Genomic DNA, 20017 nt, shown 5'->3' with positions numbered 1-20017 from the left:
ATACGTTTTTATGTTTATAATTCACTGATAAATCACTGATACTGCAAACTCTTTACCACAGTGTGTCATCAGATCTTCATGGAAGTCCAGCAGCTGTTCACGGATGTCCTCTGGACAAGGACAATCCTGCTTCTCATCCTTGAAATTCAGCAGCATGTTGATCTGAGGAAACACACACGAATCATCGTCCCATGCACTGAACTTCTGTGACAGTAACCTCATCGTTTTTGAGTGAAATAATGGAAATGATCACAGGAAATAATGTGGGGACAGTAATTAATCTGGCATTTATTTGAACAATATTATTTCAGTTATTTGCAGATAGATAAAAAGAAATGGGAAAAGGGTTAATATCATGGTAATCGTGTGAAAGTTCACATCATTTCTGACCTGTTCCTGCGGAGGAGAGCGGAACTCTTTGGTTTTGCGTGCCGTCAGCGCGGCGGACATGTTCAGCGCCTGCATGACTTCATTATAGCGGAAACGCTGGTTGTCCTGTAGATTCGCCACAAAGTCGTCTGAGAATGCGACCACAGCCTCGATACGGTGACGCACCTGACAGTCGCACAGGTACTGCAGCAGATGACACATCTGAACAAACACACGCACACACTGTAAACATCTCAACACTTCACTCAATCACCAGAGTTTCTGCTCTTTTCGGCTTTTTATTGGTATTTCAGTGCAAATCCAATTGAACAATCCCTTGACACTCAATAACACATTTTTGAGATCACATCCATGCTGACCATTCATTTTAAAAACATAACTGAAATGTAGTATACATATGCATATGTAAACAGCAGTGTTATTTTTAGTATTAGTTTAGTTTTTGTTAATATTTTGCATTAGATTTTATTCTTTAATTTTGTTTTCATGTTAATTTTAATTAGCATTTTAGTCATTTAGTTGTGTTTTTGTCATTTGTATTTGTTTTTAAAATATGTCTATGGAGTTTTTCCTAATTTTATTTAAGTTTTAGTTACTTTACTATATCAAGTTATTTTTTCCCTCTCAAAATTGGACTTAACTCACAATTACGAGTTTTTATCTCGCAATTGTGACTTTTTAACTCGCAACTGCAAGTTTGTCTCACAATTGTGAGAAAAGGTCAGAATTGTGAATTTATATCTCAGAATTTTGACTTTACAACACGCAATTGCTAATTTTTATCTCACAATTCAGAGAAAAAAAGTCAGAATTGTGACTTTATATCTCATAACACAGTCAAGTTGAAAATGAGAAATCTTGCCTTGTTAACTAGCTGAAATAAAATTAACTTTCTATTTTAATATTTTATTATTTATTTTAAGTAATGACATTTTAAAAAATGGTTTTAGTTAATATTAATACACACAAACACCAAGTTAAGTACATGCATATTAATAATTGCATAAATAAATAATTAAATAATATATAAATTAGGGCTGGGACACGATTAATCGCGATTAATCGCATCCAAAATAAAAGTTTATGTTAACATACTAAATGTGTGTTTACTGTGTATATTTATTATGTATATATAAATACACACACATACATGTAAAGCCTTTAAAAAATACTTATATGTGTGGATAGTTATATTTGTATTTAATTTAGATTATATATAGAATTATAAATATTTTATTTATTTTAATTTAATTTTTATTTTCAGTTTTCTTTAATATACATGTTTGTGTGTGTATTTATACATACATTATATATACACACAGTAAACACACATTTAGTATGTTAACATAAACTTTTATTTTGGATGCGATTAATCGCGATTAATCGTGTCCCAGCCCTAATATAAATTAAACCAAAATAAATAAAATTATGAATCAACTATAAAGGCATTTATTTAAGGTTTAATAGAAAGATATTTAATCAAAAAAATATTTAGAATTTGTCAGCATCATCAAAATAATCAACATGGGGTCAGATCTTAAAAAAATGTTGGTAACACTAAATGTTAATTGTTGACATTTGTAACGACATGTCAACTAGCAATTAGTAGTCAGTTAGTAGACTGTCTGCTTAATATCTGCTAAACAATTTATTTTGATGGTTGACGAGCGGCAGCTCAAAATACATGTTAGATGTAAATGTGGCTTATGATGGAGTTTGTAGCTTAATTCACTATATTTGAAATAGTTTGAGAACTGCAGTTCAGCTGCTGACAGGTCAATAGGAAATCAGCTGAATGCATCCAGTCATCTCATACCATGGTTACGGTGGACTTTTGAAATAAAACTTCACTCACCTGGAGTTTGACGGGTTCAGGAAGCTTCATCTGCAGAAGTCCTTCTTTGGGCATCTTTCCTCTCAGGCCGTGCTCATCGGCTCCGCCCCCTTCCAGTCGGCTCCGCCCACACCCGTCCTCCGCCTCCGGGGTCCCGCCTCCGCTCTCCACGCCGGAGTCCTGCGAGAAGACGCTGGGCTCGATCAGCTGCAGGATGGTCTTCAGGTCTCCGTTGTGGAAGATGCCCATGATCAGGAGCGTGTAGAACAGTTTAATGAGAGGGACGAACAGGAACTCGGTGCTGCCGCCGACGGGGTCCCGCACGTGTAAACTACCCTCCCGCACCGCCTCCGTCAGCATCTCCATCGTGCGGCTCTTCAGCGTCTCCAGCGGAAACTCGGGGCTGTACTGGAAACAGTCGCCTCCGCCGGCCGCACCGTTACCATGGTGACCGCCGACGGAGCCCACGAAGCTGGGAGAGGAGAAGCGCATGCGCGGCTGCAGAGAGGTGCTCAGGCCGATCCCCGGCAGCCCGTGCTTCTTCTTCTCGTCGGGGAAGAGCGTGATGCTCTTGGTCTCGGGCGTCATGGGGACGATGTACTCCGAGTTCATCATGAGGCGTGCGGTGGCGTAGCTGCTCAGGTGGATGTCGATCAGCAGGTCGTAGTATCCGGTGCGCAGCAGGCCCGGCATGTACTTGTTCTGGATGGCGTAGAGGAGCTGCGCCTCGTCCACGTGACTGCAGAGAGCGTGAGCCACACGGTTGTTCCCCAGCGCACAGATGGCCGAATACAAGCGCAGCGTGTGGTAGTGGAACTTCAGCAGCTCTCTCTGCTCCGTCAGCTCCAGGATATCCAGAGATCTGATGGACACACAGCATCTCAATCAACATCATCATCACCATGTGCATGTAAGAATGGGTTAAGGTGAGTAGATGGATACAAAATCAATTAGACACAGCAACATAATGCCTAATTGCAACGTTTTATCTCACAATTCTGAACTTTTTCTCACAATTGCGTGATACAAAATTGCAATTCTGACTTCATTTCTCAGAATTATGATGTAAACTCACATGTGCGAGTTATAAAGTTAGAATTGTGAGATATAATTGTGAGTTTATATCTCGCAATTGTGAATTATTAATTCAGAATTGTAAAGATATCGATTGTATTGATATAAACTCAATTCTGGGAACATAGTCTTTTCCCTTTTATTTTGACTTAACTCTTTATAAAATTACTCTTTAATAAAAATTGTGACTTTATATCTCACAATTCTGACTTTATAACACCCAATTGCGAATTTTTTTCTCATTATTTAGAGAAAACTCAGAATTGTGACTATATCTGGCAGTTCTGACTTTATAACTCGCAACTGCAAATTTTTATCTAACAAATCAGAGAAAAAAGTCAGAATTGCGAGTTTGTATCATGCGATTCTGAGAAAAAAAGTCAGAATTGTGACTTTATATCTTATAATTCTGACTTTATAACACACAATTGTGAATTTGTTTCTCACTATTCAGAGAAAAAAGTCAGAATTGTGACTTTATATCTGGCAGTTCTGACTTAATAACTCGCAACTGCAAGTTTATCTCAAGAAAAAGTCAGAATTGTGACTTTATATCTCATAATTCTGACTTTATAACACACAATTGCAATTGAAAAAAATGTCAGAATTGTGAGATAAAAAGTTGCAATTACCTTTTTTTGTTTTTATTCAGTGGCAGAAATGGGCTTCCAAAAATACTAAAAATAATTTACGTATGTAGTTACAAGGTTAAGAAACATGCAGCCATTGTCCACAAAAACACCTGTCAAAAAACATGGTCTGAGGTCGGCAAAACACTCTGAATAGCTGAAAGCATGTAGTTAAGTCTAATTTTTCGTAAAGTGAAGGATCTAAATGGCAGCGCAATCATGGAATCACCACCTGCAAACACTAACTACCACTTAAAGCACCTTGGCAACCACATAGAAACACTCTGGTAATCAGTCACAACACACCAGCATCATGGCTGTGAGATCTAACACAGGTTTTATGAATCAAATTCAGATGATACTTGCTGTACTACATGTTCATGTGCTGTGAACACATGAAAACAGCACTTTTTTAAAACTGGAAGCTGAAGAAATAAGCTTTTTTTGTTGAATGGTTTGTTAGGATAGGGCAATATTTGATTGAGATACAACTTTTTCAATATCTGGAATATGAGGGTGCAACAAAATCTAAATATTGAAAAAAATTGCCCAAAGTTGTCCAAATGGAGTTCTTAAAGTGTATTACTAATCAAAAATTAAGTTTTAATATACATGCGGTGGGAACATGATCTTTACTGAATATCCTGATGATTTTTGTCCTAAAAGAAACATAGATAATTTTGACCCATACAATGTATTTTTGGCTATTGCTACAAATATATACCTGTGCTACTTAAGACTGGTTTTGTGGTCCAGGGTCACATTTATATTTAGAGCGAACCTAACATTTTGGATCAAGATATGACAAAAAAATTCCATATAATTATTTGAATGCATTATTTGCAGTCACTTATTGCTCACACACAGACAGTCCTAATGGACAGAGATCAGTGTGTGCATGTGTGTGTTTGTACCTGTTCTCCTCAGGTATATGGAGCGTCATGAACTGCAGTGGCTCTGAACTCTGCACCATCCAGCCCAGTCTCTCACTGACCCTGCTGACCTCTGACCTCAGGAACTGATTGGGCACACGGCTCCACAACACAGACGTGAGGAACTGCACGTGTAACCGTGGAGGACACTGAGGAACCGCGTTCTTTCGCTCGCTCTTAAACAGACCCGCAGACAGCGGCATGACGCTCTACACACACACAGAGAGAGAGTCAAACATAAGAGTCTTTGCAAACTTCATCATCTCACAGATGTGTTCCTGCACAAGCTAAACTTACACTCGGCCTCTTTGTGCAACCAGAGCAAAAATAAAAATAGCCTCAGCCTCCTTTGTGTACGTGTGTGTGTGTGTGTGTGTGTACATGTGTGTGTGTGTACATACATGTGTGTGTGTGTGTGTGTACCTGGTATTCATCACGTTGTGGGGACCAAATGTCCCCACAAGGATAGGAATACCAGTAAATTTTGACCTTGTGGGGACATTTCTCAGGTCCCCATGAGGAAACAGGTTTATAAATCATGCACAATGAGTTTTTTTGAGGAAGTAAAAGTGTGCACAATCTCCTGTGAGGGCTAGGTTTAGGTGTAGGGTAGGTGTAGGGCGATAGAAAATACGGTTTGTACAGTATAAAAACCATTACGCCTATGGAATGTCCCCATAAAACATGTAAACCAGTGTGTGTGTGTGTGTGTGTGTGTGTGTGTGTGTGTGTGTACATGTGTGTGTGTACGTGTGTGTGTGTGTGTGTGTGTGTGTGTGTGTTTGTAAGCATAGGCTCACCTTGATGCGCCCCAGTTCGAACTGGAAGACGTTCGGACTGGTTGCCTGCGCAAACACTGCAGGGAAAAGTTTAGTACTGGGCTCCACCTGCAGACACAGTTACGCTGATAGTTAGTCCTAGTTAAACAGTCTCTCCAGCATGTGCTGCTCAGAGGAATAGACGCTACCTGGTAGAAGGTGCTGAGCTCTTTGCCGTTGGAGGTGAAGGTGAGGAGGCCGTTGGCCGTATCTACCAAACATCCGATCTCCAGGCCGTTATTGTTGCGGCCCTGACTGGGATTGCTGCACTCGCCGCCCCACACCATGTAGCAGTTACTGCGCTTGATGCTGTCGAACAAACACACTGTTACTGTACAAGCATTCCATACCAGGGCTCTACAGTGCCACCATTTCTAAAAAGTACTTTGTGCGACTATGAAAAAATATTTAGGAGCAGCAGTGCGACTGACCCGATTAGTATATTAGTGTTTGCACTGAGGGAAGTTTCAAAGGTTTCTACGTGTTTTTGCAACGATGAGTAATGTATCACAGACATATCTCATGAATCCTTTCACAAACAAAGTGTAGAGAGAGTGTAAATAAGAGATTGATTGTGCAATCAATTTTGAATCTTTGTGAGATTGCGATGAACTAAGATGAGTGACAGCTTTTAATGATTTTTAGGGGGGTTTGTAAATGAAGTATTGATTTAATACAACAGTTCAGTTATCAAGAAGTTAATATTAAATGACTAACATGACTATAACACTATTGCCTGATTTTGCTCTATTTCATAGACAAAAATAGTTTGAAACAAGTCACAACTGAACCGCTGCACATCTCCATTCAAAAACAGTGGTGTTTAGTTTATGAATGAACATGCATTTTTAAACGAATCTAGTGAGTCAATGATTCAATTTCCCATTCATAAAGACAGTCACTGTGTCCTACTGACTGTGCATACTATTCACCCTATCTGCCCTAAATAGTATAGAATTTAAGATGGATTCAGTAATTAAACTGTCAGTTTTAGTTTCATTTTAAAGTATCTTTTCAGTTATTTAAATCATTTAATATTTCTATGTTCAAAATTTTATTTTTAAAACATTAATCTCAACATGAATTTATGAATTTGATTGCACTCATGCCACCTCTGAGCCTCATTAAACATGAAAATATACCTACAAGACACTTTTGTGTTCTTCTGTGCCACCTCTGTAGCACTAATTAATTTTGTGAATACTGATTTAATTTGATTGGTAACTTATTCCTATTCAACTTGTTCTTATTCTGTTGTTTTAAACAGAAATAAAAAGCTTATAAAATATAATTAAAAAATACATAAAAGATGACATACTTTTAATAAAGTTAGAAAAATGCCAATACAAAGGTAAAACCAAAATTCCCCTGTAAATCACTTTAAGGAGTCAAATATTAGCTCGTAATGGGAAGGCTAATTTTTTTGATTTATTGATTAAAAGCTCTCCTGTCCCCATGTTGAGAGAAATTGTAAGATGTTACTTTAGTTCTAGAATAAATGTGAACATGCATTAGTTCATCTCACTCACTAAAAAAAAACAAATGAGTGAATAAACAAAACAATGAATAAAAACAATGAAATTCAATGCAAACCTCCAATAATTAAATGTTAAATAATACAAATATCCAAAGCACACATCAATAATTCCATTGACTGACCTCTCGTGAACTTTGCCCTTCTCGTCTCCCAGTGTAACGGTGACGGTTCGGACCTTGCTGAGCTCAAAGGCCGGGTCGTACTGATGAAAATCTGACGTCACCCAGCCGACCCACACGCTGGACGGCTCCTGCCCCGGGAAGATCCTCACCGAGTAATAATACTGACACACAGAGACAGAACACAACATTTAACACTCAACTTAAACCTGAAGAACAGGACATTCTGATGACTTTAGCAGATCTCTGTCTCTCACCGTTGATGTCTGTATGAGATTCTCACAGTCGTCTCTTTCATCAGCCAGAACCTCCTCTGACAGACGAGTGCTGGAGTTACTGCTGTTCATTTCAGGCTTCGTTCTTTTCAACATGAACCTGAACAAACACACGTGCAGTTATACTTCGACACATCATCATTTACACTCAAAAGCACTTGATGAGTGCGCAAATGATTGAAACCACAGCTGAACATCACATTCATTATATTCAGATCTGTGTTTGTGTGCACATGTAGTGCATGTTTGGTCTGTCTGTCTGTATAATGACCTTTGTTTGATTTTGGAGGGTTTCTCCTGATTGTGATCTTTGTGGTTGTTGAATTCGTCTCGTTCTCTGTCGGGTCCGTTCGAGCTGACGTGGCTGTGCGGCGTCTTCATCAGGACCTCAAAGTCCGACACCGTCTCGAAATCCTCCAGATCTCTCTTGGGGGAGAAGAAGCTGCCGTTGACCCCTAGCGTCCCGCCGGGCGAGCGCAGGAAAGCCTCGGAGCACTCGATGGGCATGCTGAGACGATAGAACGTGATGTCTGTGATGCTGTTCTGTGAGCCGAACGACCTCTGGGTGACCTTTAGGCACGGCGGGATCTCCACCGTCCCGTCGATCCGCGCGACCTGTAACACACACACAATCCTGTGAACGCTCGATACGGTGCAGATCCAACCCAAAGCACACGTGTGGTGTGACCTCTGACCTCGATGTGCTCGTGGTTGAGCGGGACGGGGATGAACTGAGGGAGCCGTTTGCTGATCCACATGGTCAGATCGCGGTTCATGTTGACGGCGAAGGGCTCGTATCCCTCCTGCAGGCCGCAGATGGTGAAGTACTTCAGCGTGCTCACGTCCTTCCCAAAGTTCATACGGCCCACCTGACACACGCCCAGACTGCAGACCGGGATGAAACCTGACAAGAAAATCACACACTGCAATTAATTCCATGTCATGCACTCTAAAAGTGCTGTTTTTGTCTTGTTTTCCAATACAAATATCTAAATATTCTTAAATTAAGATCACTTAAAAAAAAAAAAAATACATTAGTTGTTTTCTGAGAAATGCATCAAAATCATTTTTGTTTCTATTTTTATTATTATTAACTAAATTCAAATCTAAAACCATTATTATTATTTTTTCTTCAGTTTAACTAGTAATTAAGACAATTTCTCCTTTTCATTTTGTTTAACCAAAATAGTGCCAGGGTTTGTAAAAATACTGTAAAATAAAATTTCAGGGCTTTCAAGGACTTTCTAAGCACTACTTTTTTCATTGTCAAGGACTTCCTTTAGAGGTCTCACTTATGGTTAGATTTTTTCTACTGTTTAAGAAAATTAATCAGAAAAAAAAATTCACAAAACCATTCCGAAGTCCCGATCAAAATCAAATGATTCACTTAAGTTGTGACACAATGGTTTTTAAAATCATTACAAGCAATGTCGAAATTAAAAAATTAATGACACTTTTAATTTGATCTGGTTTTTGCTAGTAATTGTTTGATATGAAAAAGAGCTTGAATCAATCAGAGCAGTTCCAGTGTAAATGACTCACACAATTGATTCAGTTTATCCATTTCTCTTTTTGCATCTTCATCCATGTTTACACAACACTGTCAGTAATACTACTGGCTTAGCTCGATAGTTTTATGACATTAACTGAAATAGGCGAAAAAAAAAAGTATGATGAAAAGATATGTGCTTATTAAAAAATTTAACACTTATTTCATAGATCCATTGTCTTCAGGGGCGGAGTGGGGCACTAAAATCCACCGGGAAAATTCTGACCGCACCGGCCCAACAAAACTAACAAAAATGACAAAAACAACAAAATAACTAAAACTTTATTTATTAATTTCCTAAAATTAATTTAAAATAATAATAAAAACTACAATAGAATGTCAATAATACTAAAACGACACTGAAAAAAAATCCACCAATGAGGTCAGAAAAATAAAATTTATTCAAAATGAAAACAAGTTTATTTTTCTGGCAGATATTTGTTCTCGTTTTAACCATGAACTCACTTTATTTTGAAACATTTCTTAGAAAACAAGACTTCTTATGTCATTTTGCTTCTCCAGTAAATGTATCTTGATTTAAAGATATTTGAAATCACAGAATAAGACTTATGCTGAACCACGTAACTACACAGTGTCACACCCTCAGCACGTTCCCTCAGTCCCAATCACTGCACCACGCCCATCACCAGAGCTCTATCACCGTCACCTGCACCTGTAATCACCACTCCCTTCAAATACTCTCCCCAAACATTCACTCAGCGGCTGGTATCGAAGTTGCATAGATGTCTCTCTGTGGATCTTCTCCCCTTCCTGTTGTCTCTCCTGTGCTCCTCGTGGATTGCTCCGATGTTCTCCTGTGAAACACGTTAACCGTGTCAAAGGGAAGTGACTGTTGCTATCGCTACGATACTTATGAACTTGAACTCACCTGTGGTGTTGTGTTTGAAGATTCGACTACAGAGAACCTTATTCACCTGTTTGCACGTGTGTTGAACTGTGCACGTTTGTTAATAAATATCCTGAAAGATACTCACCTTCTTCCTTTGTGTGTGGTCGTGACAGGATACCAGCCCCTCAAAAAAAATAATTTCTTCAGCTCACTCATGGAGGCGAACGCAGCATTCAGCGGTGTCTCTCCCGAAGCATTAAAACTGTCGGACGCTGAGGACAGGCTACGGAACCTACGGCAAGGTGGGCGAACATTGGAGTGGTATGTGGAGGAATTCCTTGAGCTCTCCCATCAGGTAAGCTGGCCTGACTTCGCTCTTGCTGTGGTGTTTCGTATGGGTTTGGATGCGGAAACAATCCGATGCAACTCCCCCATATTTGATTTTTCCTTGATTGAACTAATCAACCTCACTCTTTATATAAATGGCTCTAGTATCGAGGTTAAAGAAATAAAGAGTGATGGTAAGTTTCCTCATCCAACCCACTACGAAACCCAGCCCGTCTTGCCGGCTTACCCCCCGCCTGAACCCCTCACATACCAAACCAATAGCTTCTCCCACCTTGCCAGCCTGGAGCCCGCGACCAACCCTCCTACGTCGTGGCCAATCCTGATGGCCAGCGTGCGCGACCCACCATTGAGGTCAGTGCGGGCGGCCATGCTAGCTCGCAAAATGGCCGACGTTCCGGTTTCCCCTGCCAAAATGGCCGATGTCCCTCCAGTGACTGCGCCGCCAGAGCGCCCTCCAGTGACTGCGCCGCCAGAGCGCCCTCCAGTGACTGCGCCGCCAGAGCGCCCTCCAGTGACTGCGCCGCCAGAGCGCCCTCCAGTGACCGCTCGCCCAGAGCTAGCTCTTTCAGTGTCTCCGCTGGAGACGCCCAGCCCTCCTGAATCTCCGCTGGGGTCGTCCAGCCGTCCAGAGCCCGCTCCTCAAGAGCGCCGTCCAGAGCCCGCTCCTCAAGAGCGCCGTCCAGAGCCCGCTCCTCAAGAGCGCCGTCCAGAGCCCGCTCCTCAAGAGCGCCGTCCAGAGCCCGCTCCTCAAGAGCGCCGTCCAGAGCCCGCTCCTCAAGAGCGCCGTCCAGAGCCCGCTCCTCAAGAGCGCCGTCCAGAGCCCGCTCCTCAAGAGCACCGTCCAGAGCCCGCACCTCAAGAACGCCGCCCAGAGCCCCCGTTGGTGCAATCCAGCCTTCCAGAGCCTTCGCTGGTTCCGCCCAGCCGTCCTGAGTCCCCGCTGGTTCCGCCCAGCCGTCCTGAGTCCCCGCTGGTTCCGCCCAGCCGTCCTGAGTCCCCGCTGGTTCCGCCCAGCCGTCCAGAATCTCCACTGGTCTTGTCCAGTTCTCCTGAATCCGCGCTGGTCCCGTCCAGCCGTCCAGAGTCTCTGAAGTTCCCACCCAGCCTCCCTCTCCCGCCTCCACTCAAAGCAGCCAGTTCCTCAGCCCTGTCTCTGCTAGTGCCTGTCTGTCCCTCAGCTCTCCCTCAGGCTGCGCCATCCAGGATTGTGGACCCATCTCGGGACTCCCAGGCTCCAGCTCCGCCTAGGCAGGTCGATCCCCAGTCTCTACCTCCAGCCTCCGAGTCCTGGACTCCACCTCGGTCCTCCGACCCTTCGGCTCCGCCTTGGCTCCTGGCTCCCTCATCTCCACCGTGGCCCGTCATCCCACCAGCTCCACCGGGCTCCCTCGTCCCCCCGGCTCCGCCTTGGCTCCTGGCTCCCTCATCTCCACCGTGGCCCGTCATCCCACCAGCTCCACCGGGCTCCCTCGTCCCTCCGGCTCCGCCTTGGTCAGTCGTCGACCATCCGCCGCCTCGGGACTCCATTCCTCCGGCTTTGCCTTGTCACTCTGTCCCTCCGGCTCTGTCAGGCTCCTCCTTCCCTCCAGCTCCGCCTTTGTCCTCTGTCGCTCCGGCTCTGCTGCGGTCTTCCGGATCCACATCTCCGCCTCAGTCGCCTGAGCCATCAGCTCCGCCTTTGTCCTCTGTCGCTCCGGCTCTGCTGCGGTCTTCCGGATCCACATCTCCGCCTCAGTCGCCTGAGCCATCAGCTCCGCCTTGGCCCTCTGGAACCTCTGTGTCACCCTGGCCCTCCGTCTGCTCGGCTCCACCTGGGTCACCTCTGCCAGTAGCTCCGTCTCCATCGCTCGTCCCCAGGGTGTCATCTGCCATCTCTCCACCATGGCTCCTCCCTCCTTCGACTCCGCTCTGGGGCTTCGTCCGGGCTGGACTCTGGACTACCATCTGGCTCCTCCCTGCTCTGTCTGCCTCCTCTATCTCTGCTCTCCCCAGGTCCCTGTCCATGATGCGGCCCCCTGTTCCGCCCTGGAGGGCTCCTGCGCCTCCCAAACCACCCTGGAGGGCTCCTGTGCCTCCTGCTCCGCCCTGGAGGGCCGCTCCGCCTCCTGCTCCGCCCTGGAGGGCTCCTAAACCCCTTGCTCCGCCTTCGGCTCTGCCCTGGAGGGTTCCTGAATCTCCTGCTCTGCTCTGGAGGGACTTTGCCCAACCTGTTCTGCCTCAGTCTCCTGGCCCCCCCACCGCTCCCCTGGACTGTTTCTTCCTGTTTTTTGGAGCGTCTGGAAGCCGCCCCTTGGGGGGGGGGCTATGTCACACCCTCAGCACGTTCCCTCAGTCCCAATCACTGCACCACGCCCATCACCAGAGCTCTATCACCGTCACCTGCACCTGTAATCACCACTCCCTTCAAATACTCTCCCCAAACATTCACTCAGCGGCTGGTATCGAAGTTGCATAGATGTCTCTCTGTGGATCTTCTCCCCTTCCTGTTGTCTCTCCTGTGCTCCTCGTGGATTGCTCCGATGTTCTCCTGTGAAACACGTTAACCGTGTCAAAGGGAAGTGACTGTTGCTATCGCTACGATACTTATGAACTTGAACTCACCTGTGGTGTTGTGTTTGAAGATTCGACTACAGAGAACCTTATTCACCTGTTTGCACGTGTGTTGAACTGTGCACGTTTGTTAATAAATATCCTGAAAGATACTCACCTTCTTCCTTTGTGTGTGGTCGTGACACACAGATAGTAATGGTTGATGTATGTCAGTGGTCAGCAGGTGGCGCTCATGTCTAGTTCCTCCACTGCAGGATCTGTGAAGAGCCGTAATGACAAATGACACAGCAACACTCACCTGCTGCTCACAGAAACACTGCTTTATCAGACATAAATGAGAGACAACAGCTGCTGCATCCAATGCACATGAGAGAGAGAGAGAGAGAGAGAGAGAGAGTGTGTGTGTGTGTGTGTGTGTGTGTGTGTGTGTGCATGAGCATCAGTGTGTGTTTTGCAGTATCCGCTCTGTAGGTGTTAGCAGAGCTCAAGTCTGCTTAGCTCCAGTGTTTCAGCTGCATTCACACACACACACACACACACACACACACACACACACACACACACACACACACACACACAACACACACACACACACACACACACACACACACACACACACACACACACACACTGTTTCTACTCATGAAAGCAGGAACATAAAGAGAGTTAATAGCGTCAGTTTTGACTTCTTGCCTAAAGGGATACTGCATACAAAATCATTTATTTTGTCAACAAGATAATTTGAGAAATCTCTTTGTGTAGTTTTTTGGTCCATATAATAGCAGTGAATGGGCTCCAAAGTTTGTGTCTCACTGAAGAAAGTAAGTCTGGTTGGCACACAGTTTTGATTGACGTAAGTGGAATAAATGATGACAGATAAATCATATTATGAAGGATGTCCTACAAATATCCAAGTGTTAATTTTCCCATAATACAGCCATTTCAGTGGGAATAGGAAATGTCTAACTCACCTTCCCAAACTTCGAAGTCTTTGAAGGCGAGTTCAGAGCCGGAGTCGTCGAGCAGCACCTCTCCGTTGAGCGTGAACATCATGGTGCGTTCGTTCATGTCCACCATGCAGCCCACCACATCTCCAGACTGCCACGAGCGGCCGAAGTGTTCGTTCCCCTGATGCCAGCGCTGAGCCTGCAACAACACACCTCAGTTTCCATCCGTGCTCAACGCGTGCGCTAGTTCTCTGTGTTTCTCCATCCCGCTCACCTTGAATCCGTCAAAGACGAAGGCCTGATCGTCTGAGCCCAGCTCTAGGTCCGGCAGACAGCCGGGTCTCGCCCAGCCCACCCGCATCTCTCCCGCCGTCACCACCTCCAGCTCAAAGTACCACTTCCCTACGTTCACGCTGTACGTCTTCTCCGCTCGGAATATCCGGAAACGCTCCGCCGACAAATTAGTGGTGTCTGCTCGAGCTGCTGCATGAAACACACGCGTGTGAGCAAACCACACCAAACGGAAGATGAGATGTACACACACTGCCGCTCACAATTTTTGGGATCAGGAAGATGTGTAATGCTTTTTAAAGGAGACTTTTCTGCTCATCAAGGCTACGAATATTTAATTAGAAATATAGAAAAAAACTGTAATATGTTAATGTAAAATGTTAATGCAATTTAAAATTGTATTTTTTATTTTAATATACTTTAAAATATCATTTATTCCTGTGATGCAAAGCTGAATTTTCAGCATCATTACTCTAGTCTTCAGTGTCACATGATCCTTCAGGAATTATTCTAATATGCTGATTTGGAAACAGTTATGCTGCTTAATATTTTTTTGGAACCTCTGATCCTTTTCAAATTCTTTGGATTCTTTGACAAATAAAATGTTAAAAAGAACAGCATTTATTTAAAACTGAAAGCTTTTGTTACAATAAACAAGTTTGGGGTCAGTATTTTTTTCTTTCTCTCTCTCTTTGAGAGAGAATGAATACTTTTATTCAGCAAGGATGTGTTAAATAAATAAAAAGTGATAGTACAGAATTACACTACCGGTCAAAAGTTTGGGGTCAGTAAATTTTTCTTCTTCTTCTTCTTTTTTTTTTTTAAATTAATACTTTTATTCAGCAAGGGTGCGTTAAATTGATAAAAAGTGATAGCAAATACTTACACTGTTAGATTTCTATTTTAAACAAATGCTGTTCTTTTTAACTTTTTATTCATCAAAAAATCCTGAAAAAAGTATCACAGGTTCCAAACAAATATTAAGCACCACAACTGTTTCCAACATTGATCATAATAGTAATAAATCAATATATTAGAATGATTTCTGAAGGATCATGTGATGATGAAGACTGGTGTAATGATGCTGAAAATTCAGCTTTGCATCACAGAAATAAATGACATTATAAAGTATATTAAAATAAAAAAAATGTATTTTAAATTGCAATAATATTTCATAACATTACCATTTTCTGTATTTTTGATACAATAAATAGAACTTTGACGAGCATAAGAGACTTTTTTTAAAAACGTTAAAAATTGTACTGGTCCAAAACTTTTGAGTGATAACTCAAGTGAATAGCAAGCTAGTGCACTCCGAAACAATGACAAATGCATTTGGAAAATATCTGCATATTTGCCCTAAACTAAAAACCACCAATGCTTCGACTATAAGAGGCACTGAAGCAAAATGAGTTCATCAGTTCATATATTTACTCATTTCTGTATAATGAATGACATATTGTGCACTACAGGGAATAGAACCGCTTCAGACAGTGTATATTGTATTTATTGTGGACTCCTGGTACCGTGGTCTTGATCCGGGGCCTCCAGGTTGTATCCGTATCCCAGCAGCGTCCGCACGGCTTCCCGCAGACTGTCCTTGTTTGATTTCTTGGTTCTCTCGTCCAGAAGAACGTAAGGAACCAGACGAGGGTTTCTCTTGTTCTTGATGTCCTGCTGAGACAAACGAGTGTGAGGAGACATTATGGTCACTGCGTGGGACTCATCTGTCATCTATATTGAAGTGTCCGTCTGTGACGGTACAGATGAACTCAGATGTGAATCTCACTGACAGCTGTAATCCTGTCTCAGTGTCAGTCCGTTTATATAACACTGGAGTTATTTCTACTGTAAATTCAGCGTAAATATGACTCATATATGAAATGTTTGTGTATTCATGTCTATTTTTGATAATCCAGAACGATCAAATCAAATTCATCTCATTTGATTCTTGTCTCCTACTTTTGCAAACTGATGTGATTTTTTATTTAATGTATGCAATAAATGTAAATTAGATAATTATATTGAATCATAAATTGTATTATTATATATAAACAATATTTACATGTTTTTACAATGTTATCACATTTTGCACATGTAGTTTAATTGTGAATGAAATTTCAACAAATTTACCATCAATAAAGACACTGTATCCGTTTTCTCACTAACAATCAGAAACTCAGAACTTAAAGAAAGTTCATGGTTTCCTCCATCTGTAATTGCGACATTTTTGTAAATCTTGACATGACTTAAACAGTGTACGTTTTAGAAGCATCTGTGTAGGTTGATGAATGGGTTTGGGACGGAGCCCGTATGTACACTACACACTATACTGTATACTACACACACACACACACACACACACACACACACACTGACCTGCTGGATGCCGTAGGTCCAGCCCTGCCGTATGCGGTCTCGGGCCCAGACGTTGTGAGCGTTCTCTGCCAGCTTGTCCACCATGGCCTCCTGGGTAGACGCCAGTTTGATGTGGCTCAGGTCCATCGGGGCCGGTTTATACCCGCTGGACAGCTCATATCTGACAGGAGAACACACGCTAACTGACCGGCAGAGCAACAACAAACACTTACTACCAGGGATTGAAATTAGCTTTTTAGCCAATTTGGCTACTAAATTGTTAAGTTACCAGCCATTCATAACTTCTTATAGCCCAAAAAAACCCAGAAATAAACCACCAGCTTGAGGCTGTCTACAGCGGATGTGCCAAAGCGACTGTTGCAAATTATTTGGCGTCAGTACTAGGGGTGTGTTATATTGACAAAAAATAATATCTCAATATTTTCTGGGATTTTATCGATAACAGTATTGATTAAGACAATTAGACAATATAATGCGGAGTGTGTTATTGTGCATGGACAACTGACTCCTGAATTCTTTGAAATTATTCATACTCTGTGTGGCCAGTTCACTGCAGTGATAGAAATGAATCTTTTCCAATAAATTTAAATAGATTTTTACCTATATAAAGCCATTTTTTGCACACACAAAATGTGCATCATCTTTTGAGTGAAATTCTTACATCTAATCAGTCAATTATAATAATAAAACATTTAGGCTGTTACCGAACAAATGAAATCAGTATCAACAAAATTCATCTGTACAGAAGTTGATCTAAGGTGGCATTTAGATGCATTTATACACAGTTTAATGAAGCCCAGAGGGACATGGAATGCTTTAACCTGCATGAATACATAAATGCATTAATAATGTTTTGATATTTTAAACATAAAATGTTGAATTCTGATATTTGAAATAATTAAAAAATGAAAAGATACTTTAAAAGTCACTATTAATAAGTGAGTCATTACGATTGAACCGAATCATTTAAACTCTTGATTCATTCAGGAACAAAACACCGTCATGTTGCTCTGAGATGCAAAACAGTGCTGTGGCTGTGTTTGGAATGATTTTTGTTGGTGAAATAGAGCAAAAACAAAAAATGTTGTGATTATGTACGCAAGTCTCTTATTGTTTATTGAACTTTATCAAATCAATATCACATTTGTAATCATGCTGATGTTTTATGAAAAAATGGCACTCTTTGTGTGACATTAGAACTATATGAAATGATATAAATATATAAATTTTCTGCCCCATATCTTGAATTATGTCATCGTTCTTAATGCGTATTAATAGACTGATTGATGCAGTGAAAGAAAGCACTCTAAATGCACACACGCACTAAATTAGTCTAACCAGACTTCATCACATAGTCGTGAATGTGTGCATTTCTGTAGAAGTGTTTTGTTCGTTTTTTGCAATATAATCCATAATGTCATGATGTCTCACGAGTTTGGATTGCATGCATTTCCCCAATAAATTAATGAGTGAACATACACCAAATGTAACCAGCCAAATTGGCGGGTTTTAATTTCAAACCCTGCTTACTACATACATGATCTCAGCACAGTAAGAGAGATCCAGCAAACTCAAATATGAGACTGAGATTCTGTTGGTTAGTGCTCAGCTGGTTTAGTTTGTTGACCAGAACCAGACCTGGATCTAGTGTTATCTTTTATAGAAAAGTGAGATATCTAAGCTTAGCTGAACTAGTTGTGACACCAACATCCCAAACACAACATAAGTCCAGACACACAAACATAACAGTATGTCATGAATAACATTGGACTCACTTTGCTGAAAGCTTCAGATTTTTGACTTTCTCTGCCGCTCGTTCATCCGCCACTCCAACATGACAGCCCAACGCCAGAAGAGTCCTGCAGCACACATCAGATCACAGCATGATGGGGAAAATGTGATTTACATCAGTGAGTCTGAAGAGGGTTGTGAACAAAAACAGATGATAGATGTGATGCGACGTGTCACACCCAGCAGTGAAATCAATGATCAAAACAATCAATGCCGTTAACTATAAAACAATGTAGTTATGAGATCAGAATCTAGTCGAATTAGTCAGATGTCAAAACACATCCTCAAAAACCAGCAACTAAGCTACACTATGACCTAGACGACATTAATCATGTTAGTATTTGATTTAATGTGATGTTTATTTGTGTGCAATAAACAATCCAGGACTGTGTGGGGCTGTCAGATGATAGAAATACACGTGTGTCGAAGCAGATGATAGGTGTGACGCTCACAAACATCAGTCACAGCGTAACCTCATTCAGTCAGAGTCAGTCCAGTGTGACTCCTGCACAATCACACACAACGCCTCATTTAGACACAAGCGCACCGCAGGGGCTCACTCTCTCACACACACCACAGGACTGTAATTAAAGTCATTAGAACACTTCTGAAACAGAAAAGAGGAGTGCTGATAGAGACACACAATAATGACAGTCAAAGACTCTTCAAGACAAATATGATTCATCTCAAAGACAATGTGAGTTTATTGACTCGATTGACTGTGAATGATTCATCAGTGATGTTAGTTCACATGAAACCACTAGATCTACTAGTGAAGAACGACTCCGATCAATCTCATTCACTATAATGATTTCAGCAGCAGTGTCCTGGACCACAAAAACAAAGGGTCAATTTTTTGAAATTGCGACTTATCCATTATATTTGTACATATACATTTGGTTGAGATACAACTACTTGAAAATCTGGAATCCAAGAGTGCAAAAAAATATAAATATTGAGAAAATCACCTTTAAAGTTGTCCAAATTAAGTTCTAAGGAATGTATATTACTAATCAGAAATTAAGTTTTGATATATTTACGGTAGGAAGTCTACAAAATGTCTTCTTGGAACATGATCTTTTCTTAATATCCAAATGATTTTTGGCATAAAAGAAAAGAAAAATCATTTTGACCCATACAATGTATTTTTGGCTATTGCTACAAATATACCCGTGCTACTTAACACAAAAACAAGCACTTCAATTATTGCACCAAATGTCATGTGATTTCTACTAAACCAAGATATTACATTTATTAAGATGTCAGATGAAACTTACTTAAGCGTCTCCTGAGACATCTGTAGGTTGTAGCTGCGCTCTTGTTCAGGAAGCCTGGAGAACTCCACCAGACACGGGTGCTGCCGTTTATTATCATCTCTCACCTGCGTCACGAACGGAGGAAACCAGATTTGTGTTAGAAAATGCGTGCATATATACACTGAAATTCTCAGTAATTCATCTCTGATTCAGAGAAAAAGTTTCAATCCTCCACAGAGGACATAAACACATGATGAGAGTCTGGCGTACCGCTCCGTAGGTCCATCCCAACTCAATCTTGTTCATCACCCACAGCTCATGGATGTTTTCTGCCAGTTTCTCTCGGATCCGCTCAAGATGTGGCGGCAACACGATCTACACGACAAGAACACGATCATCATGTCTGAAGATTGTCAATTACAAACTTGTTCAAACTATATTTAAAGGG

At 41.8% G+C, this 20017-nt stretch overlaps 1 protein-coding gene across 1 annotated transcript in view; it reads right to left on the bottom strand.

Annotated features, from left to right (window-relative positions):
* Positions 1-20017, bottom strand: part of ryr2a (ryanodine receptor 2a (cardiac)) — a 106342-nt gene that overhangs the window by 63925 nt on the left and 22400 nt on the right. The window contains exons 20-36 of the mRNA XM_073827965.1: positions 19840-19944; positions 19591-19694; positions 18298-18381; positions 16511-16682; positions 15670-15820; positions 14127-14335; positions 13877-14051; positions 8304-8512; positions 7880-8223; positions 7591-7708; positions 7337-7497; positions 5827-5986; positions 5660-5746; positions 4842-5068; positions 2246-3086; positions 391-591; positions 57-162 (exon numbers count right to left, since the gene is read on the bottom strand). Coding sequence (XP_073684066.1) covers positions 57-162; positions 391-591; positions 2246-3086; positions 4842-5068; positions 5660-5746; positions 5827-5986; positions 7337-7497; positions 7591-7708; positions 7880-8223; positions 8304-8512; positions 13877-14051; positions 14127-14335; positions 15670-15820; positions 16511-16682; positions 18298-18381; positions 19591-19694; positions 19840-19944 — 3454 coding nt within the window. The remainder of the gene's footprint in view (positions 1-56; positions 163-390; positions 592-2245; positions 3087-4841; positions 5069-5659; positions 5747-5826; positions 5987-7336; positions 7498-7590; positions 7709-7879; positions 8224-8303; positions 8513-13876; positions 14052-14126; positions 14336-15669; positions 15821-16510; positions 16683-18297; positions 18382-19590; positions 19695-19839; positions 19945-20017) is intronic.

Source organism: Garra rufa, chromosome 22, assembly GCF_049309525.1.
Source record: "Garra rufa chromosome 22, GarRuf1.0, whole genome shotgun sequence".
Classification (NCBI taxonomy): Eukaryota; Metazoa; Chordata; class Actinopteri; order Cypriniformes; family Cyprinidae; genus Garra; species Garra rufa.
The sequence above is the reverse complement of the archived record's forward strand: the minus strand, read 5'-3'. Positions and strand labels throughout refer to the sequence as shown.